The sequence below is a fragment of the Pelodiscus sinensis genome, chromosome 6 (assembly GCF_049634645.1).
Source record: "Pelodiscus sinensis isolate JC-2024 chromosome 6, ASM4963464v1, whole genome shotgun sequence".
Classification (NCBI taxonomy): domain Eukaryota; kingdom Metazoa; phylum Chordata; order Testudines; family Trionychidae; genus Pelodiscus; species Pelodiscus sinensis.
In genome coordinates, this window is record NC_134716.1 from 32,137,417 (window position 1) to 32,160,935 (window position 23,519).

A 23,519-nucleotide genomic window follows, 5' to 3' on the forward strand; every position below is an offset into this window, starting at 1 on the left:
TGAGAAAGTAGGGTGGAGGTGGGGAGCATGTGGAGGAGGGACTTGAACTTGGTTCTCTCACAGTCAGGAGAGTGCTGTAGACACTGGGCTATGGAATATTCTGGGCAGGCCTCTTTCAGTCTCTTGCTTCACTGCTATAACTTAATTTTGTAGTGGCTCAATGGATAGTTAAATAGCTCTGCCAACCAGTGGTCAGGCTGTTAACATGGGAGGTAGGAGACCCAGGCAATCCAGACCACACTACCATGGATTAGTTTAGATTAAAAATAAAATGATTTAACTACAAAGAGACATTTTAAATGAGTACAAGTGTAAGAAACTCAAGTTGAAAATAGTTACCAGAATAAAAGATAAAAATATTTCCCAGTAGCAAAAACTTGACATGCTACACAAAAGCATTAACATGTTGTTCTAGCATCAGGACTAACCAAATTCTCAGATATAAATCTCCCCTCAGTCAACGGACTGGTTCCTTTGTCGTGTGTAAATCAGAGAACCAGGCTGTGTTTGCCCTTGACTTTTATAGTCCAGTCATTTTTTAAAATGTATTTTTGAGGGTTACCCCTACATCAAGTTTCTTTCTTACAGCTAGAATGAAACATTGACACTCTGACTCCCCTCCCCTGTAGACAGAGGCTACTTTGCAGCAGCAGCTTCTCTCCTCTCCCTCCCACTCCTCCTGCCCCTGCAGCAGCCTCTGTCAGTGGGGAGCTCGACCCCTGGGGACAGGAGCTGCTGCCACCCCACACTGCTGCCTCTGTATCATTGACTTGTATTCAGAAAAATGAGACCAACAGCAGATGTGAATGGGATAGAAGTGGAATGAGATCCCACTTCTATATGATCTGCTAATCTTCATTGAGATCATTTAATTATTAGTATTAATCATGGGGGAAAATCCATTAAAAAAAATCTCAAGAACTAAATGCAAACAATTTTAATGAAATGTAAAATCTGTTGCTTACATGTAAGTTCATATTGTTTTTCTGGTTAAACGTTAGTGCACTTTTGAACCTGTAGCTTAAAGCTCATATAATGTGCAGTTATGTAGACATTACTATGGAAACCTGAACTTTTGCACTTCCAGGCTTTTAATGATTTTAAGGGCTGCATTAAGGGTTTTTTTGCATGCCCTGTATATAGATTTTTTTTTGGACTGTACTAATTATATATGTCAGTTTAAATTGAGTTAATTTACGATTCCAAAGAGAAGGCTGTAATGTGTTTGAATATTTGAAAAGTTGGTTGAGGAAGTATTTTATCTTGTCTTCAGAGCTTTGCACATTTGGAAGGCTACGCTGTCTTTCTTTGCCTTTAGAAAAGTTGCAGCTGCAGTAATTAACACATTTCTGGAACTTGATGGGCCATGCATCATTTTGATGCCTACAGTATGAAACAAATGATGTCACCAGAATGTATCAATTATCGGTTCCTCTTGAGCAGGGGTGGTCAACCCATTAAACGATGAGAGCCGAAACAGCGGCAGGAAAAACTGTGAAGAGCTGCACCAGAATTTTGTTTGAGCAATTTTTGTTGAGAGGGGGGAAAAAAAAGAAAGGGAAGAGCTTCCCACCAGCCCCACAGAGTTGTGAAGGGGAAAAAAAAAAGAGTGCTGCCTCTTTAAAAGACAAGTCTCTTTGGCCACATCAGGCTCCCATTGGCTGATGCCATTTTGGCAATGCCATTTTGAATCGCCGCACCAGGTGGCTCCCCTGTCCCAGTGAGCACAGGGAGCCGGGGGCCATTTCTAGGGGTGCAGGGGTGGCTTCGCGAGCCACGTGGGAGGCTTTGCAAGCTGCACTGTAAGGGGGAAGAGCCGCATGCGGCTCGCGAGCCACAGGTTGGCCACTCCTGCTCTTGAGGATAAATATTTTACTCAAAATAGGGATTGATGACAGGGTTCAGTAATAGGAAACCTTGTACTAAAGTATTATACAAAAAAGGAAAATGTGATAGCAGTGAAAATGATATTGTTGTAAACTAGGGTTGATGTATACAAAGGTGGATCAGTATCTCAAAAGCACTGTGGCGCTAAAAGGCCAACGTAAGTTTGACCGTTTTAAAGTCCAATGTTTTGAGTCACATGTACTACAATAAAATTATTTACTCTATTGGAAAGTGTAGTACGGGCAGTCCCCGGGTTACGTACAAGATAGGGACTGTAGGTTTGTTCTTAAGTTGAATTTGTATGTAAGTCGGAACTGGTACATATTATAGGGGAAACTCTAGCCAAACATTTTTCCAGAGCTCAGTTTTATTCTCCCACACCTCACTTCCCTCAGTCCTTTATTCTCAAGCTGAGGTGTCTGCTGAGAAAAGCCGCTCCTTGTCTCCCTGGTCTGCTGGGGAGGGGGGCGCTAGCTTCGCGTCTCCCTGGTCTGCTGGGGGGAAGCAACTAGTGCGGGGTTGCCTCACTCTGTTTGTAAGTAGGGATCTGATGTAAGTCGGATCCATGTAACCCGGGGACTGCCTGTATTCCACCTGTCCCATGATAATCATTAACCTTAGCATCATTTTAATGTAGTATTAGTGGCTAAATTTGAGGGGATTGGGAGAAACAGGTAGAAATATGCTTCAGTTCATAACTGTTCAAGACCAGTTATCAGAAAGGTTAATGTTTCAGTATCTGAATATTAAGTAGATGAGACTTTTAAAATATGCTTTAAGGAATTTTAACTAATAATGCCTCCATTAGATATGTTAAATTTATTGTAGTAGCCCAAATATCTCCTTGTATAAGACACAGCATATATGCATAGCAAAAGATGGTCACTTCCATGAAGAGTTTATAATCAAAGAAGAATTTTTTATTTGAAATTCTTTAATGAAATCTAGGTTGTTTCATGAGTGACTTTGACAGAAGAAGGAATATTGACTTATTCAAAATTCATATACAAGATTTGAAATTACTGCTTATTGCTGATTTTAAAAGAGGATTGATTTGGGCTGTCAAAAAATAAATCCAGTTTTTCTTCTTTTTAGCATTCTGTACCACTTACAAATAATCCTTTACTCAATGAGAATTGGAGGATGTTTAACAATGTAATGTATCTTTGCTATAAATATTGCTTTAGTTGGTGTGTGAGTTTATGGTACTGCTCTACTGAACTGCTCAAAAAGTAGTTAGTTTGCTGTCAAACTAAAAGACCAACATAGCAGGGTTTCACAGGGGATTCTCCTGGATCCAATGCTATTCAGTATTTTTGTTAATGAATTGAATAACCTAATGGAAAGTGTTATAATATGTGTGGATGATACCAAGCTGGAATTCCACACAACCTTGATTAATTGGAGAATCAGTTTGAAATCAATCAGAACTCAATATAGACAAGTGCAAAGTACTACAAGCAGGCCAAGTTTGTAGTGACTAAGAGAATAATGGACCAAAATATATTACCATAAAACTTAAATCCAAAATTTAAAAATATGTATAAAAGTACAAATTTCAAAAGAACAGAGAGCCATTATTAAGCCACCTATAAGCACCGTGCCATTTGGCTTTTCCTTATTTTAGTGGCTGACCATGCAAATAGGGCAATCGCTTTGATCAGATGTGTCAAAAATGCTCTTTCCTGAGAGGCAGTAGGTAAAAAGCATTCAGAACAAAAACTTGGGAAGCCATTTCAAGTGGCAATACTAATTACAACATAATAAATAACTGGATAAGTCTTCCATCTGCTCAGAGCTGCATGGCCGAGGTGGTGGTTTCTTGATGCCAGTACGTGAGCCTTCTAAGAGTATGTCTGCACTGTGGGGAGGGGAGAGGGAACCGTGGTTGGCGAGTCCCCTGGTAAACTGACTCAGACTTCAGCAGGGCTTGGGCTGTGGGGCTAAAAATAGTGATGCAGATGTTCCCATTCAGGCTGAACCCTGGGCTCTGAGATCCACCCCCCTCGCCAGAGCCTGGGCTCCACCCCGAGAGGGAAGGTCTGCACACCTATTTTAAGCCCTCTGAACCCAAGGCAGTTGATCTAGGTTCTGAAATTTGCTGCCACAGTTCTCTATTAGTAGTGCAGACCTACCCGAAGTAATCTGACTGCATAGATTGGAAACTGAGAGCTCCTCACCTTGTTTTTGGATAAACTCTAAATAACTTGCATATCCATGACTCCTTTTAACAAGAGAGAACCAAGGAGACACATTTGTAATGGAAATAACTCCTGTGTCTAACTGCTTATTAATCTCCTCTAATCTCAACTTGATTAGGGATTTCATGTTTTTAATACAAGTCTAATCATTTTCAATTTGGAGAGGCTTAGAGAATGCAAAGAATTCTGAATATACTCTTAACCAAGGAAATTTGCAAGAAAAAGCATAGCCTCCCTTTGCAGGTGTTATGGAACCTGAAATTGCTATTATGGTATTGCAGCAAAGTATGACACACAAGAAGGAAAAATCAAATGCACATGTGCAAAATGGAGAATAAGTGGCTGTGCGGTACTACTGCAGAAAAGATCTGTGGGTTATAGTGATTCGCAAATTGAATATGAATTAACAATGTGATACAGTTGCAAAAGAAGGCTGCTATTCTGGAGTATATTAACTGGAATGTCATACGTAAGGCAGAGGTAAATGTTCCACTTTACTTAGCCCTGGTGAGGCCTCCCCTGGAGAACTGTATTCTGATTTGGGCACCACACTTTTAAAAAGATTTGGACAAAGTGGAGAGAGCCCAGAGATCACCAAAAATGATAGAAAGTTTTTAGACAACTGACCCATGAGGGAAGACTTAAATTAGTCATATTTACTCGAGAAGATCTGGTAAGTCTTCAGATATGTTGAGGGCTGTAATAAAAAAGATGGTGATCAGTTCTCCACATTCATAGAAAGTAGGACAAGAATTAACTGGTTTAATCTGTAGCAAAGGAGAGTTGCATGAGTTGGCAGAAAACCTTGCTAACCCTACTGACTTAAGTACAGGATTAGATTACCAACTGAGTTTGAGGAATCCCTGTCACTAGAGGTTTTTAAGAACAGGAGATGCAAACACCTGTCAGGAATAGTCTAGGTATACTTGATCTTGCCTCAGGGAGTACACAGTGGACTAGATGGCCTCTTGCAGTCCATTCCAACTCTGCATTTTTTATGATTCTATATTTCATCTTATGAAATTATTCTTTGTGTTGACAGATAATTAAAATGTTTTATGGCAAAAGCTATAAGCAAATTAAGTTTTGTAATAACTTTCTGCCTATTTTGTATTGTTAAATTTCATAGTGAATGAACATCAAAAACAAATTCCTAATTGAGTAAGAAGAATTTTCTGGTGCCCCAAAAAAGTATTGGGTAGACTCTCTGCCCACGTAGCTATTGGGGGAGGGATGAATCAATAGCTAAAAATATCAAGTAAGGATCCAACATCTGAGACAAAAACTGAGAACTTATACTTCGTTCTCACTCATCTATTCTAATTAGAGATCCTGAGTAACAAATAATAAATCATCAAAACTGCAAAAGCTACCAGCAAAAATGTTTGTTTAAAAAAGTACAGCTCAGTAGCTTTGGACGATCTTTGAATGTAATAAAAGATGTGAGCAGTCAACTAAGACAAAGCCTGGTGCAAGGGACACAGTCATTTGAGGTTTAAGAGACTGGCCCATATCTAATGGCCTTAGGCTGCGATGGAGCAATTGTTCCCTTTGTCCCCCTCCTTTAAGGCACAGCAAATCTAAAGGGCCCAGGGCTCTGGCTCCTGCCGCTGTTACTATGGCAGCGCCCAGAGCACCAGGCCCTTTAAATCTCTGCAACCGGAATACCATGCAACCGCTACAGGTTGGGGGTGGGGAGAGTGGTGTACTTCACTCTGGGTGGCACTGAGGGATGTAGGGGAGGAGGACGGTGTGGCACATTCATTACATTGTCCGCACCCCTTCTGGGGGGACTGAGTCGGGCCTCCCACACCTTGCCCAGGTGCCCAGCAGTGCGGTTGGCTCCTCTGAATGGACTCCTACAGCCTGAGTAGAAACTAATGGAGGAGAAGAGGAGTCTTGTAACCAGAGTCTCCTATCATGTCCTGGACTGGTTCCTCTATCTAACCTCAAGGAGTAAATGACTTAGGAACTCAGTCTGGCTTCAGTAGAAAGGATTATCATCTCTCCCAATTGTTACTGCACAGCTTGAGGTCAAACAAGTAACTGAATCAAAATTCAGCCTCCCAGAGACTATCCATGCTGCCCACTTGCAGCATCTTCTGCAGCTGGGAACACAATACTAAGTGGGCTGGTCTATTGTGCTTAGCCGGCTGCATTGAAAATGTATGTCAGCTGCTGCTGCGATTTATAAGGGAAGCCACATAAAAGTATTTACTCTGTCACCTTTGGAATGTATCTCTTGCTTCCATGATGATTACTGATTCACAAGTTATGGATTGCAGTTAGCTTAGGGCTGATAATGCCAAAGAACCTCTCCTGTTGCTCCACTCCACTGCAAAGCCAGCATTAAAAAAAGTTAGTCTTGCTTATTGTTTTTGAGCGATTGTATCTTTGGAACTTCTCACTGTAGTGATTGCAGTACAAATAAAATATCACTGTTTTCCTTGCGGTACAATTCGTTCTTTTTTTATAGACTGAGAAAGTGTTGGGCTGTAGCAATGATGCTACAGTTCTGCTGACATGTATTAGACTAAATATTCAAATAGGTCCATAAAGAGCGAGTTGTACATGTTCTGTATGTAGATCAATTTTCCACAGCCATTAAAAACTAATTTGTTAGGACATCTGTTGTACTGTGTACTTTACATAGCCATTTGAAACACGGCTGTTGTTTTCTGCCCTCCTTTTTAAGCACCTGCTTTGAAAACTTATCTAGAGATGGTGTGTTGCAATCATGGAGAAGCTTAATATTCTATCTTGAGAACCCTCATGTTTCTGAGAACGTTGTCAATATGCAGTTATTCAAAGTGTTGATGCATGGGGGGTAAAATATTGCAGGATTCTTGAGTGATAAGTTTTTGGTGTCTAGCTCATCTATAAAGTTCATCTGTATTAGACAGTAGTAACAATATAGTACACTAAAACCATCTAAAGGAACTAAATGGCATTTGGTTTGGCCTGTGTGAAAACAATTGATAGTTTCAGTTCTGTTCCTACAAGATATCTCTACATGACCAAAAAAAAAAATCTGTTATGCCAGTCCTGCTAAATGGCGCACTTACTAGAGTTCTGCAGAGGCATGGGTTAAATTGGCATAGAAACTAAATGATCCCATCAATCAAAGCTTATTACTGACAGATCAGTGTAGGGAGGCTTGAATTTTCAATATAATGTCTTTTCCTTGCCTATGTTTTCACTTTTGGCACCTTTTAAAAATGTGTGTTCAAATTTAGGAAGACTTGAGAGGTTTCTTACTGGATTTCTACTTCTCTCTCAAATAGGTTTGCCAGGTTTTGTGCAATCTGTTTATCCAGTCTAATATTGTTACCCTCACTTATTGCAAAGCTAGGAGCAGTATGTAAGCATGTAAGAGTCGTGCTGTTATATGTTTACTACAGGCTCAGATTAATTTTGACTATTCTATCAATAACCTTTTGCCCAATCCCGCAATCTTAATTTATGTGAATAATCCTTAACTACAATAAAATCCATGTACCTGTTGCATCTCGTGTTGAAGGCAGGGTTTCTTATAATGAATCCAGGTAGGTAAAGGTTTTACTTGCTCAAGCAATATCTGTTCTGTCTGAGGCCAGGTCTACACTGGCAAAGAAAATTGATGCAAGATACCCAACTCTAGTTATATTAATTGCATAGTCTATGTACCTTGCATAGATTTTTTTTTGGGGGGGGGGGGAGAAGGGTGGTCTCACAGTGGGAGGTCAATGGGAGAAACTCTCCCGTCAACTTCCCTTATTCCTTGTGACAGCAAGGAGTACCATTGTACCATTGTCAATGGGGGCAACCTCAGCATTCGACTTAGCAAGTTTTTACTACACCTACTAAATTGAACCCGGAAGATTGATTGCTGTAGCGTTGATTCTCCAGTAAATGAAGACAAGGCCTCAGAAGTTAAAAATGGAATCTGTTCGTTTGAGTGAATTTACCAGATTGTGCTGCGGAGGAGAGAGGCCACTCAGCTTTTTCCATGATGTAACACAATGGCAGATTATAATACCTCTCAAATTTGGATCTGATTGCTTAGCAGATAGTAATTGAAGGCCTGTTGAGATTCTCATCATATGCCTCAAAAAGAAAAAGGTAACCAGAGCATGTCTGGCTTTAAACATAGCTTCCAACATGGCTCCAGCATATTGCATCATCTCTCCAACTGTTCTAGGATTTGTCATAACACAACGAAGAAAGCAATTTCAGTAAACACAAATGACTGATTTCCAACTGAGGAGCTTTATTGACGCTGGCAGTATGTTCTTTCATGTTTCCATTTGGAGGTTCTGTGTTAGTTGGCTGCAGACCACGTATTAACTGAAGTGACAATACAGTATTGTCAATAAACATTAAACTGCAGCTTAATGTGCAGCAGAACTTAGCTCTTGGCTAAGGCTATAGTCTGCATTCTGACACCAGCATGGGTTCCAAATGCAAACTAATGTGCCAGTGACTCAGAATTTCCACTTTCTCTTTTGCTCTTCTCACAGATTAGCTTCCCGGTACTGACAGTCTTTGTTCACATGCCCTTTCCAGCAATGTTTCCAAACCAGATGCTTCACCTAAAAATAAGCTGCAAATGTCTCTCCTGCTTTTCCAAGTTTTGCAAAATACGGATTTTTTTTTTTTTAAATCTGGAAAATTTATTTTGTTATCCATAACATTTTCTGTAAATTCCAAGTTAACTTCAGGGTAATTAAAAGAAACTCTTTTCTGACAAAAGGATACTGCAGATTCTTGTGGTGGTCATGTTGGCATCATCATAACCTTTTTTTTTGTTCACTGCAAAATGAAGAGCTGCTTATAAAATGTGCATGCACCTGTCCGTCCCTATCCTGGGGGGGGGAGGAAGTGACATTTCTTCAGTGCTGCAAAGGCTTTTGGTAACAATTTTTCAGGTGTTGATTACTTTCATCCCTACAAGGTGAAATCCAATTTCTTTCTCTAATTCTTGTAATGTGGCCAGCCTCTTGACACATTGAAACATTTTCACAGTATTTGAGACATCCTTTAGCTTGGGTTGTGCATGTCTTATACTAGCTAACTCCAAGCATGTCTTTTCTGAGGTTTTGTTGTTAAGCTTTTACTTTCTATCCCATCTTCTATAGTATGAGAGGAAGGGTGATGATTTCCTTGTTCCTATCCCAATGAGTTTCTCCAGAAGCATAGGCCTAATCATGCAATTCCTCTTGCCTCATTCCCCTTCCTTTTTCTCCTCTGATGCTTTCTTTCCCTCAGGGTCTTAACTCACAAACAGATTATTCTATGGAAGAGTTATCTTATCTTTGGGCTCTTTACTCTGCCCTCTCACATCTCTCTTCCCTTTTATTCCTGTCTTTCTCTCCCCTTATCTCTCTACTCTTGCCTCATAAATAGGGCCTTACCAATTCATGGTCCATTATGGTCAATTTGCTCCTCCTTCTGCACTGTTGCTGGTGACAGAACTGGCTAGCTAAAGGGGCAGTGGTTGCTGGCTGAAAGCCCCCTTCTGGAGGCTGTTGCCCGTGGAGTTGTTGCCTGTGGAGCTGACGCCTGGCCAGCAGCTGCTGCTCTCTGGCTGCCCAGTTCTGAAGGCAGCAGTGCAGAAGTAAAGGGTAGTGGTATGGTTTTGCCACCCTTATTTCTGCAGTGCAGCTGTCAGGGCATCACTTTCACAGGTGGGCATCAAGCTAACAACCACTGCTCTCCAGACACGCAGCTATGAAGGCAACACAAAAGAGTGGAAATAGTGCAATCCATTGCCCTCCCACAGCTCCCGTTTGGGTTTGGACCCCCAATATGAAAAATGCTGGGCTCCACATGTAATCTATATACTGTAGGGTAAAAACTCCCAAAAGACAAGATTTCATAGGTGGCAGTGCAGAAATAAAGGTGGCAATACCATACTGTTCCCCTTTACTACTTTGCTGCCACCTTCAGACTTTGGCAACCAGAGAGCAGCAGCTGCTGGACATGGGTCTTCTCGACTACACATTTTTCATGGCTCAGAATTTGGTAGGGTCCTACTTTTTTAAAAGATTAAACCATTAATACTGCTAGCTACTAAATGGACTTTTTTGCATATTAATTAAAATAAAGGTTAAATTTCATTGAGCAGCAGCATGAAAATCAAAGCTACTGGTGTTAACTCTCTCTAGCCATAGGAGGCTATAGCAACATCATTTAGAGCAGAAAATAACATATTGGTAAAGGAAGGAGAGCAGCGTGTTCTAGAAGAGAGAGTATAGTACCAGGTTCTTTTAGGAGCTTTGATTGAAACAATAAACTAACAAGAGTAGAAGTAGATTTTGTTCAAAGTAGTCACAGAACTACCCTTGGCTGATTTTATCAGGGGAAACAGCTAATATGTCACAACCCCTCTCTCTTACCCTGGCTCTCCACCTCTGAACATAGAGGACTTGTAGAATGTGAATACTGCAGCTTTTGGGGGCAGAATAGAAAAGCCACTGTGTGGTAGTATGAAGAGCTTGTGCTTAATCATTTTTAATTTATCTTTAAACATTACAAAACAGCACTGAAAACCTGTTGTTAAACTGCAGCCTGCCACAGTCTGCTCTGCACCCAGCTGCCTGGAGCACTGTCTTCCAAAGTGGAGGGAGACCTCTGGTTTTGCAGTCACATCTGCTCCCTATCCTTATATATCAGCTATTCCTCGCCTCTGTGTGGTTCCCCTCCTTTCCTGGTGCTTTCTCTGGGTGTGGGTGTGGGGGAGGGGTTCAGCTTATTGAATTTTGAAAGCTAAAGCAACTCTCGTTTCTGTTCTCACATTATCCGGGGACATCATCTTTCAAGCCAGTGCTTTATTTGTGAAAGAGATGGTAAAACACAGTCAACATGCAAGAAGCACTTCTGGTACTACCGGTACTCTGGCAGATGGACTGCATTTGAATGATTGCATGAAAGTGATGTGACACAAATGTTACCAGATGGCATATAAATAGAAGGTCTTATCCAACTTCCATGAAGTCAGTGGGAATTGGATCAGCCTAGAAGGAAAGGGAATAAAGCCTTATCTTTGAAAAGACACCGAAGACACTAGATAATACAAGTAACAATACAGGCAGTCCCTGAGTTACGCGGATCCGACTTATGTTGGATCTGCAGTTACGAACGGGGATTTCCTCGCCCCGGAGGACTGGAGCAGCGGGACGCCTGGTCCCGCTGCCCGCCTTCTCCGGGACTAGAAAAGCTGCTCCCCGTCTCCCTGGTCTGCTGGGGGGGGACGCAGCTAGTGCCCCCCCCCCAGCAGACCAGGGAGACATGGAGCAAAGCCCGGGGCCTGTGGTAGAGCAGGTGGGGCGCTGCCGGTTGGTCCCGCAGCACCGCTCCTTGGCGCTACTGGACCAACCCGGCAGCACCCCAGCTGCTCTGCCCCAGGAGTCCTGATTCAGCCGCTGCTGATCACTTTCAGCAGCGGCTGAATCAGGACGCCTGGGGCAGAGCAGCTGGGATGCTGCTGGGTTGGTCCAGTAGCACCGAGGAGCGGCCGCGCTACTGGACCAACCCAGCAGCACCTGAGCTGCTCTGCCCCAGGCGTCCCCAAGTCAGCCGCTGCTGAAATTGACCAGCGGCTGACTACAGGAAGCCCGAGGCAGAGCTGCTCTGCCCCGGGCTTCCTGGAATCAGCTGCTGATCAGTTTCAGCAGCAGCTGACTTGGGGACGCCTGGGGTTCTTAAGTTGAATCTGTATGTAAGTCGGAACTGGTGTCCAGATTCAGCCGCTGTTGAAACTGATAAGTTTCAGCAGCGGCTGATGCCAGTTCTGACTTGCATATAGATTCAACTTAAGAACAAACCTACAGTCCCTATCTTGTACGTAACCCGGGGAGTGCCTGTAATAGATTATGGTAATAGTATGTTGCTACTGTTAGTATGGCATCAAGTGCCTTTCTGTTTTGTATTCTGTTTGTATTTATTTTATATTTTGGGCATTAATTCTACTGATTTGGTAAAGGAGATATTAATAGTGAAATGGTTATTGCTAGTGTTAGTGCAATGACTAATACTTGTCTAGTGTGATGTGGGTTTTCTTAGGCATATACATAGGAACAACACTTGTCCCCAGCACACAACCCAAATAGTCAAACTGTAAAATGGAAAGTTCTCCAGGAGAGGAAAAAATTATTCCTTCTTCGCTCCGTTCTGGAGTGTCATCACATAGCTGATTGGCCTAGGATGCTTGTATATGAAGAAAGATGCTTGTATCTTTGAAATTTTAGACCTAAATATTTAGGCTGAGATTTTGGCACCACACTGCCATTAACTTTCGGTGAGGAGTGGGCATGTCACTCTTGTAAACTCCTCTTTGAAGATCCCAGCCTTAAAGGATAACTTTTAAAAAGAAAGGCCCAAAAATCCACCTTTTGGTTTCATATTTCCTCCCCGTGATTATTCATTCAAATTAGATAATTACACTAAGAGATAAAAAAAATGGCTCTGCACCACTACATTAATCGCACACACTAGCACATTTTTCTTACTACTTTTTTTGCATGGAGAAATGCTTTTGAAAATTTTCCCCTGAATAATCCTCTATTTGCATGTCAGAATTCAATATGGTCCGTCTATCACTGCTCTTCAGTTATGTTGAATTATGTGTGGGTGCAATCTTGTTATGGATGTTCCCTTACACATTATCTTAAGCCAAATGCAGAAAGCTGTGGCGCTTCTGTATAATAAATAGTCTGCATAGTGAAAGTAATGAGATTAATTCAGTTTGAGTGAAACAGGAACAACATTATAATATATTACCTGAGCATATTGGTGGGAGGCTAAAATATCAGATTTTTCTTATCCTTCTAATTTGAAGTAGGGACTATAATACATTTTGGGATGCTTAGCCTTTCATGTTATGCAGGGGTGCTATTATTGAGTTTTATTTAAAATTGTTTGAAATCATTGAGTTTAATTTAAAAATTAAATGAACTGCAGTAAATTATTCTCCTAGTTATATCAGGGGAAAACTGCAGTACGTCTTTTGAAGACAGTGAAGTTACTCCAGATTTATCCTAATGTAACTTTGAGCAGAATTTGGCCTTCACTTCTTCCTGATAGCACTTTATTTAATGCAACCGAATAAATAGAAAAATGTGGATAAGGCACATTAGTCATGTGTGAGTACTTTCACTAACCAGGAATCATCCATGTTTGCACTTGTCAGCTTAAAAATTAATAGATCCAAAGAAGGGAAGGAGTGGAGAGGTGGCGGGAGGTGAGGGGGAGGTAAAATATACAAACATAAGAGCTGAAGTTTGTAATTTTTTCCCCTATGTAACTTGCTTTTTGTGTCCATTATATTCCCCCCTGTATTTCCAGTAAAGGGTTACCTTCGAGTTCAACGTTCACTTTAGAAGACAGTGCTATCTACTTGACTTCAGAACAGAGCACACTGGAAATGGAAAACGATAATGCTTCAGTTTTGGATGTCTATTTAGTAAGTTGTCATACTGTGTTCCTTCCATTTTTAATTTACAATTTATCTTAGTTTTATTTACTTAGGCCTGGACTCAGTATTTAGGTGTATAGCCAACTTTAAGATCACAGTGATCCAACTGAAATGTTCCTGAGTATTTATTTAAACTTAACCATGCACTTTAAGACCCTGATTTAGGAGGGTATTTAAGAACTCAGATGTTAACTAAGTGATTAGTCACTATTGTATTCTTCATGAAATGTACCAAAACATTTTTCAACATAACCTAACAATTTTTTTCCAAACTTGGGAAAAAACTTATTTTTCCCAGATTGAAACCTAGAAGTTGAACCTCTATGGTATAGGACAATCTGGTCCAGCAACATCCATGGGCCAGGAGGACCACGGATGTTACTAGGCCCGAGAGCCCCAGCCACAGAAGTTGCCAGTGGCTGGAATCTCAGCCAGTTTGGCAGCCTGCAGAGCCAGTGGCCTTAAGGCAGGGAGCTCAGCTAGCGAGCTTGAAGTGGAGCAGGACCAGCGACTGGGGGTGCGGAGCCTCACTGGCTGCAAGTGGGGCTTGGGGTGGCCCCAGCGGCAGCTGGAAGTGCGGAGCAGCCCCTCCAGCAGCCAAGAGGGGAGTCCCAAGGAAGGACATGGTCTGATATCCCTATGTGCAGTGAACTCCCTTGTTCAGGACCGTTCAGGTTCCGAGGGTGCCGTACCTAACCTGTACCGTTTCTGCACACGAGTATTTATGAAGAAAAGTAGTTTTGCACAGGTGGGCTTAAAAGACATGGTAGTTCCTTTTTCATTCTTAGTGATGCAGCCGTGGCTGCAGAATTACATTGACATTTACGGCTTTCCTCTTTTGCTATGGTTCCCAGTAAGCTGTGTTTTGCTGTTCTGCAAATTTCATTATTTCAAGTGAAAAATTCCTTTACAAGCTCACAGCTTTGATTATTACATATCTATGCAGTTCTATTTTTAAAGTACTCTGTCTAGGATTTTCAAGGCCCCAGGCACCCAAATCCAATTGGATTTTAATGGGGATTCAGGTCCATTTGGAAATCCCAGCATGGAGACACTGTTTTGTAGTAATCAATATTTGCTGCTCCGCCCATAAAAAAACGTTTAATTTAATGTGAGTATATTGTGTTGGATCTATTTTCCAGGGAAGGGGCGTTGTGTTTTTAAAAAGGAAAAAGAAATGTCCTCAAAAATGGAGCATACAAAACATCAATAGGATGAAAGCAGTAGGTTTTTGTGTGAAACTTTGGCATGAATTACAGTGGGCATCCCATAAGGTGACAATTAGAAAAGGTTTATCCTAGGATTTTGTTTTTCCTGATTGTCTTGTACCGTGGGATCCAGTAGGCCTGTTACAATGACTTGTGTTTCGGGTGTCTGTCCTGTATTTTATCACACCACATGTTTTCTCTTGAGTGGTTTTCTAACCAGGCAAAACTGAATGTGTAGAACACCAGTTTTACAGGTACTAATTTAATAACCTGACTCATGTAACAGTCATTGCACCCAACTTCTGTTACCAGTAGCAAGCAACCAGTGATCACTTGAACATAAAATTATCAGTTAAACCAGTTCTATATTTATCAAGCAACCCATCATATCTGCCTTCCATTTTGCTACATACCGTAAAACTCCAATAGTCCGGCATCCACTTGTACGGCACTCCCAATAGTCCGGCATCAAAATGGCAAGAGCCTAGTGAGTGAGCTTTGGCCAAAAAAGAGTCACAAGGCAGCAGCGTCAGCAGCTGAACCAAGTGAAACTGGATAGGACTGAGTCAGTCTGTCACTGGCATTGTGTGATGCTGGACAGTGCTTGTGCTACAATAAAAAGGGTTAAAAGCACTTTATATACACACACACACACACACACACACACACACACACACACACACACACAGTGCTTGTGCTACAATAAAAAGGGTTAAAAGCACTTTACACACACACACACACACACACACACACACACACACACAGAGTATAGTACCTCCTGATAGTCCGGCATATCCAATAATCTGGCACCACCTAGGTCCCAAAGGTTCCGGATTATCGAAAGTCTACTGGACTTGTATAAATCAGCCCTGGTGCTAGTTTGCTGTTGACATTAATATTCACCATCCAGGGAGAACTTGCTAAGCTTGGAATATCAAGGGAAAGGGAGGTACAAAGAGCAATTGAATGAATCTCCTCTTCCCTTTATCCCCTCCCAAAAAATCCAATCTACATGACACCTTTTATTTTACATAGAAAACTATGAAATGGTTATTTTGATTATTTGCGTGGCACAAATGGAACTGGACTCTTAAGTAAACCCCCAAATAACAGAGATTAGAGTCTAAAAGGAAGGGGCACAAAAGACAGAAATCCAGTGGTGGAGATAAATGAGTTAGGTTGTAATTAAAGTGATGAACTCTCACGATGAATCGCAGAGGTAAGTATTTTAAACATATTTTTAGATTTATTGACACACAGTGGGTGAGGGAATATATTTTTATTGGAACAACTTTTATGTTTGCAAAAGACAAGCTTTCGAGCTTACGCAAAGCTCCCCAGGTTTAGGAAAAGTACAGTGTCACACCAATGTACAGATTGGACTAGATTGTTTAGCACAAAGAGTTAACATTGTTGTAAGAGACCAATCAGGGTGAAGCTAATAAATACAATTCGTCACTTTGCTCCTAGGTGAGTAAAACAAAGCAGATAAAATCTTACCCTTAGAGAAGACTGTGTATACAGCATTCTGCCCCCAGGCAAAAGGCAAGAAAATTAACCTCTGCCATGAAAGTCAATAAGCTTTTGCTCTATAAACTAATTATGGAGACAAGGTTGTCACCCAACTGACAACACTGGTCTGAGGCTACGTCTGCGGTGAAGATGCCCTATGCCCTGTTAGCATTAAAAAAATACCTCCACGAGAGGTGAAGCTTCTCTCCAACAGATGTAGCTCTGGGCACACAAGCGCTTATGTCAACAAAACTTTTGTGTCTCTGGAATGGTTGATTCACACCCCAAGTCATGTAAATTATGCTGAGATGGTGTAGACAGCCTTGTTCTGCATCTGCCAACTACTTCAAAGAAATCAAATGGATGTTCCAGACCAGGAGCTGTCCCGTAACTCTGTATGCTGGAGGAAGAAAGGGTCAGTGACAGTCTTTGTGCACAAGCCTTTGCTCTGAAGACCTCATTAAAACATCATATATAGTTGGAAACCATGGTAAATCAGTAATTAAAATAAGGTTTAGGACTGAAGTAGCAATGACATGTTTTTCAGCTTCATTCACATCTGCTAGAGGGGTGTGCGCTTTCATTTTTTGTGTTTAGGATGATTAAATGCAGTGGAGAGAATGGAAGTTGCATGTTTTCTTGAACACAGCACCAAAGCTGATGATTTTAGTAATGAATTTCCTAAGAAAACTAGGCAAAGATGATTACTTTCAAATGGACACAGTAAATCATTAGTGGGAAAACTAGTTTAAATGTCAAATGCATGTTATCTTGTTAGCAGGCTGGCTAATAAGCCTTATCAATGTTTTTTTGCAAGGAAAGCTCCTAAAACCTTATCTGTTAGGGTATGTCTACACTACAAAGTTAGTTCGAACTAACGGACGTTAGTTCGAACTAACTTTAATAGGTGCTACACTAGCGCTCCGCTAGTTCGAATTTGAATCGAACTAGCGGAGCGCTTAGTTCGAACTAGGTAAACCTCATTTTACGAGGACTAACGCCTAGTTCGAACTAGCTAGTTCGAACTAAGGGCTGTGTAGCCCTTTAGTTCGAACTAGTGGGAGGCTAGCCCTCCCCAGGTTTCCCTGGTGGCCACTCTGGCCAACACCAGGGAAACTCTATGCCCCCCTCCCGGCCCCGGACCCCTTAAAGGGGCACGGGCTGGCTACGGTGCCCGTGCCAGGTGCAAGCCTGCCAGCACCCAGCTAGCAGACCCTGCACCTGGCACGGCACAGAGCCACCCACCCGATGCCCCCCAGCCCACCCCCTCTTGCCGGGACCAGGCTGGCGGCTCCCGGGAGCTTGCCCTGGACCGCAAGAGGCGGGCACCTTCCTGGGCTAGTGCGGACATCGTGGACCTCGTCCACAACCTCCGCACTAGGCACAGGAAAGTGGCCGTCTAGGGCAGGAGAGCTGCCAGCCTGGCCACCCAGGACCAGGTGTGCATGAAAATCAAGGGGGTCCACTGAGACCCCCGACACTGAGCCCTGAGCTTACAATGGCCGTCCTAGGTCAGACCAAAGGTCCATCTAGCCCAGTAGCCTGTCTGCCGACAGCGGCCAACCCTAGGGACCCTGGAGGGGATGGACCAAAGACAGTGACCAAGCCATTTGTCTCGTGCCATCCCTCTCCAGCCTTCCACAAACTTTGGGCAGGGACACCACTCCTACCCTCTGGCTAATAGGACTCCATGGACCCAACCTCCATCACTTTATCTCACTTCCCTTTAAACTCTGTTCTAGTTGTAGCCTTCACAGCCTCCTGCAGCAAGGAGTTCCACAGGTTGACTATTTGCTTTGTGAAGAACAACAACTTTCTCTTACTAGTTTGAAGCCTGCTACCCATTCATTTCCTTTGGTGTCCTCTAGTCCTTCTTTATGGGAACTCAGGAAGAACTTTTATGAATGCACCCTCTCCACCCAACCCCTGCTTTTAGAGACCTCTATCCTGTCCCTCCTCCGTCTCCTCTTTTCTAAGCTGAACAGTCCCAGTCTCTGTAGCCTTTCTTCATCTGGGACCTGTTCCCAACCCCTGATCATGTTAGTTGCCCTCCCCTCTCCCAGCCTTTCTCTTCCCCTCTCCCACCTCCTTTTCCCAGTCTCCCCCAGTTTTTTTCAATAAAGACAGAGTCAATGTTGGAAGAAACGTTATCTTTATTTTGTACATCAATAAGAAGGGGGGCTAGGGAAGGGTAAGTGGAAGGAGGTGAGGGAGGAATGGGGTACGAGCCCCCGATGGGGAGGACTGGGCTGGCTCTGCGGGCTTCTGGGGGTGGAAGCTCTCCTGCAGCCCCCCAGTTACTCCCTCTCCCCAGATGGCAGCCTGCGGCAAGTGCAGCCGGGCTGATGGCCGAGTGGTGTGATGTGCCCAGTGTGGGCACTCAGGGCACTCCAAGCCAGAACTTCTTTGCAAGCGGGGCACCCCTTAGAACTGTGTGTCCGGGGTGGGGGTCGGGACCCTTTAAGCGCAGCCCTCGGCTAGCCTGAGACAGCATCTCCATGCTCTAAGTCCTCCTTTTATGCCCTGCCGGCACTGCTTCCGGCCATCCTTAAGCCCTGTTCAGAGTCCACTCAATGTGGATTTGCTAGTTCGAACTAGCAAAACGCTAGTTCGAACTAGTTTTTAGTTCTAGATGCGTTAGTTCGAACTAGCTTAGTTCGAATTAACTAATTCGAACTAAGTTAGTTCGAACTAGCGCTGTAGTGTAGACGTACCCTTAGATATTATAATACGTGATACTTTAACTTGCTTCATTTCAATAACTCCATTGCCTGACTTCTCTTGATTTGAAGTGCTAAGCTTCTTATGGAATATTAAGGATTTGAATAAAATAAGATCAGTCATGTCTTTATTCCGTGAGTGAGGAAAATAGTGTGAACTTGCCATCTACAGGGGGGCTGGTTATCTAGCTCTGAACAATATCATGTATAAGAAATAATTTAGATGGTCAGGTAAACTTGGAGTTTGGGGGGATAAATTAGAATTTGCCACAGAAAAAGAGCTCTTGTTTATTGGGGGTTGTATTAAGCGGCAAATTCTGGAACTGCACTACTTAGTCATAAAAGGAGGCATATATAATCCAACAAATGTTTTTATTGTTTCTGCCATCTGTATTTCCAAGCCCTGCAAGAGAGAGTTTAGTCAAGAGTAGGAGTAATCCAAGCTGCAGGTTAGTGGTGGTGCTGCTTGAATGCCATTGAAAGGCTAAAAGGTTTACAAAGATAAATGTATAGGTCACACTCACCTGGAACCCCCTTACTTTGATTCTGTTGTGAAAGGCCTCCCAGGTATTTCATGGACTGTTAGGGGAACCCAGAGTAGGTCAGAGGTTCCATCTTATACTGTTCCTTTTGGCCATTGGTTTTCTGGCCCTTTTGTATAGGCATCATTTAACAGAAATGTATTTATTGCTACTGGAAGTGATTCTCCTCTAATTTTAAACTAGGGTGGAGTTACTTAGTTTCAGTCCTTACTAGTGTGAGATCAGAGTTGGGTCTGTTTTTTCTAATGTCGTCTTATGTTCTGCACTGTGATGAAAGCCCATGACTGACTACCAATATTGGGGATTGATAAAGAAAAGTTAGTGCCATACTCTTGTACTTTTTCAGGAAGTCCATTGCAGACCACAGTCCTAGTTAGTTTCATCCAGCATTAGCGGCTGTTGCTGCTTAAACTCTTAAATCTGGGTAGAACTGCAACAAAATTCTCCTGCATTTGGCTTTCTGAACATGGGGGAGGGTTAGGGAAAGGATGAAGGAAGACAGCTTTGAAAGCACATTAACAATAAATGTTAAGGTGACCATCTTTTCTAAACTGAAAAACAAGAAAACTATGTAGTGACATTTTTTTTCGGGTTATGAAATACACAGAAAAGAACACTTTAAAAAAGTGTTTATTGTTACTGCCAGCTTCTGACTCAGTGTAGGATATTTTCCACTAGCTTATTATGAATTAATTTATCATTAAACATTGAACAAGTGTCCCTCTCTGAGAGCGAGAGAGAACAACTTTGGCATTGTCTACACCATTCAATTTTTCTTTTCACTTCAAACACTAGATTTTACTAGGAATCCTCTTGTATAACAATATTTTATAAACAAATATGTTGCGTTTCATGAAAATATTTGGCTTTTAATATTGTTGGGGGGAGGGGGAGAATAGGACATTTCAGGTGTCATGAAAAGTTCCTGAGACTCAAGGGCATTAAATGAAAAATTGGAATAAATTCATGCATTTCATACAAATGCCTCTGGAGTCTTTAATTACAAGTTCAAAAATTAATAGAAAATATTCCTTAGCCATCTGACACTAACCCACCATTCTTAGACTGCTTGAATATTTGGAAAACATTAAGGTTGTCTTGAATTTATTCAGCATGAAACACTTTACTTGATGTCCCACTTTGCATTAAACAACTTTTTTCAGACTTTGCGGTAAAACTCTACTGGTTATTTTATTTTCCTGGTAAGCCTTTCTGAGTCAGATGACTAAGGAATGTTTTTAATTACAAATTCAAAAATTAATTAAATGAAGACTCCAGGAAAATAGAGGCATTTGTATGAAATCCATGAATTTCTAATAGCTAAGTAACACACACATTTAAAATATCAGTGTGTTTTTTTTCTTATGGAAGATACAGTTCATTGGTAAAGCAAATAATAGCATGAACGTAAATTTCCTGCTAAATGTTAAGTATAAATGTATATTTGATTAACCATAAACAAAGCAACAAATAATCAAAAATTATTATAACAGAAAATGTAGAGAACAAGCACAACAAAATAGTTTAAACCCTCCTTACCAATATCTGTTGTTTCTTTCCTCATCTAATGAGTTTCCATTTGCCAAACGTTCTGCACAGCCAAAGATAATGGAGAATGTTACCTAGTCTTTTCACAGAACCCATTCTAAGTACCTGTAGTGTAATTTTTTCTATAAAACTGTCATATGAATGTACTTGAGGAATTGTGAAGTTGTGGAATTTACTTGATTTTTCTAAATACTGTACTGTGCTTTATTGCATATTTTGAGTTTTGAAATAAAAACTCTGGTTTGTTGGCTCTTTCCAACTAATCATTTATTGTTACTTTCATAATTTATACTCTTGACTTTCTCTTGATTAAATTTTAAATACACAGAGATGTGGCATTTTGCCTTAAATGAAGTATGAAGTCAGCTATTATGTGCACACTTATTCATTGCAGGGGTAGTGGATATGTCTATAGAAAGTTTTGTCCAAAGTGCACATTAAGTGACATTATTGTCAACCTTGTGCCTAGGCAGAATCTCTTTGAATTGTACAGAAAAGCATCTGATGGCCCCTCTTAAATCTCAGCAAATGTCTTTAAATCTTAAGGTGTGTACACGGGAGGCTGGGTCCAATCCAGACAAGTCTGTGCGTGCCATGGAAGCTTGTTACACCTGAAATCAAGCCCTCAAAATTAGTACAGGCAGTCCCCGGGTTACGTACAAGATAGGGACTGTAGGTTTGTTCTTAAGTTGAATCTGTATGTAAGTCGGAACTGGCGTCCAGATTCAGACACTGCTGAAACTGACCGCCAGTTCTGACTTACATACAGAATCAACTTAAAAACCCCAGGCGTCTCCAAGTCAGCTGCTGCTGAAACTGATCAGCAGCTGATTCCAGGAAGCCTGGGGCAGAGCAACTCTGCCTGGGGCTTCCTGTAGTCAGCGCTGGTCAGTTTCAGCAGAAGCTGACTTGGGGACGCCTGGGGCAGAGCAGCTGGAGTGCTGACGGGTTGGTCCAGTAGTGCCCAGAGCGGGCGCTGCAGGACCAATCGGCAGCGCCCCAGCTGCTCTGCCCCAGAGTCCAAAACAAAAGCCTGGTCTGCTGGGGGGGGGGGAGCACACTAGCTGCGCCCCCCCCCCCCAGCAGACCAGGGACACGGGGAGCAGAGCCGCAGCGGCAGCGGGGTGCCGCACCTCTGAGGCTTTGCTCTGGCAAAGCCTCAGAGGCGAGGGACCCCGCCGCGGCTGCGGCTTCAGTCCGGGTGCCTGTGGTCTGCTGGGGACCGTCCCCAGCAGACCACAGGCACCCAGACTGAAGCGGCAGCAGCGGCGGTTCCCCGCGCCTCTGAGGCTTTGCTCTGGCAAAGCCTCAGAAGCGCGGGAACCCACCCGGTGCCCCTGGTCTGCTGGAGACGGTCTCCAGCAGACCAGTGGCACCAGAGCAGCTTACGAACGGGGCTTTCTCGCCCCGACCTCGGGCGGGAAAGCCCCGTTCGTAAGTGCGGATCCGACATAAGTCGGATCCGCGTAAGTCGGGGACTGCCTGTAATGTCTTTTGAGGGAGAGGGAAGGACAAAAAATACAACCCCCAACAGCACTGACATCTATTATTGCAATAGCATCTAAAATGGATTACACATATGTCATCTAATATGTCTGAAAGTTTTTATCCATTTCTTACAACCTCTTTTTAGAAGGGAAAATGTTCATTTTGAAATACGCAGGTCCTAATTCTTTCCTTTGAATATAAGCGCATGGCTCCCATTGACTTTAACTGAAGTTATACGCAGGCATCCGAGAACAGAGATTGGCCCATAAGACAGTTTTTGCATAATTTTAAGCTAAAATATAACTATAGCAAGACATTAATCTCTCTTTGTTCCAAAGTCAGATACAAGAGGAATGTGCTTTTATTTAATGTGAATGTACTTCAGGTTATAATTAACACATTAGCCAAGTGAATCAAGTGCTAGAAAGCCTGTGTAAATTTCACTAAGCCATAAATTATTGGTGCCTTGGGGCTTTGTAATGTGCTGTATGAGGAAATCAATTTACTGAGGAATGAATGCATGCAAAAAAATTAATAGAGCACAAAAATATGCTCAAATAATGGAGCACATTCTAAATCCATTATGTAACAAATCCTGGCTAGTACAAACTCACTAAGTGATTATTGGTGTTTGGCCCATTGTAGCTGTCGTTCACTTATGTCTTGTCATGTGTTTCCCATTACGCATCTCAGCTCGGATCTCCAAGATCATATTAATTCTCTATTAATATGGGCAGGAAACACTGCCTCTCTGTGACTGCCATCAGTGTCACGCCAATATCAGCACTATAGCTATTGCTCAAAGAGAACCAGACCCTGAACATTGTGATGGGCATTTTGCCTGAAACAGGGTATACAAGATTGGACCCAGAGTAGGGCATTCCAAGCAGCAACTCCTTACAGCCCAATTGCCCTTCTCACTAGCATGAGCATTGTTTTTGTGACACAGAATTAAGAAA

The 23,519-nt window shown here is 42.3% G+C and overlaps 1 protein-coding gene across 3 annotated transcripts in view; it reads left to right on the forward strand.

Moving 5' to 3' along the window:
* The window catches only part of PIP5K1B (phosphatidylinositol-4-phosphate 5-kinase type 1 beta), a 169,397-nt gene that overhangs the window by 139,878 nt on the left and 6,000 nt on the right, over positions 1-23,519 (forward strand). For 2 of the 3 annotated variants that reach the window (XM_006137851.4, XM_075931678.1), the window contains exon 14: positions 13,413-13,530. The exons of the other annotated variant lie outside the window; for it this stretch is intronic. In XM_006137851.4, coding sequence (XP_006137913.1) covers positions 13,413-13,530 — 118 coding nt within the window. The remainder of the gene's footprint in view (positions 1-13,412; positions 13,531-23,519) is intronic. 3 annotated transcript variants of the gene reach the window in all.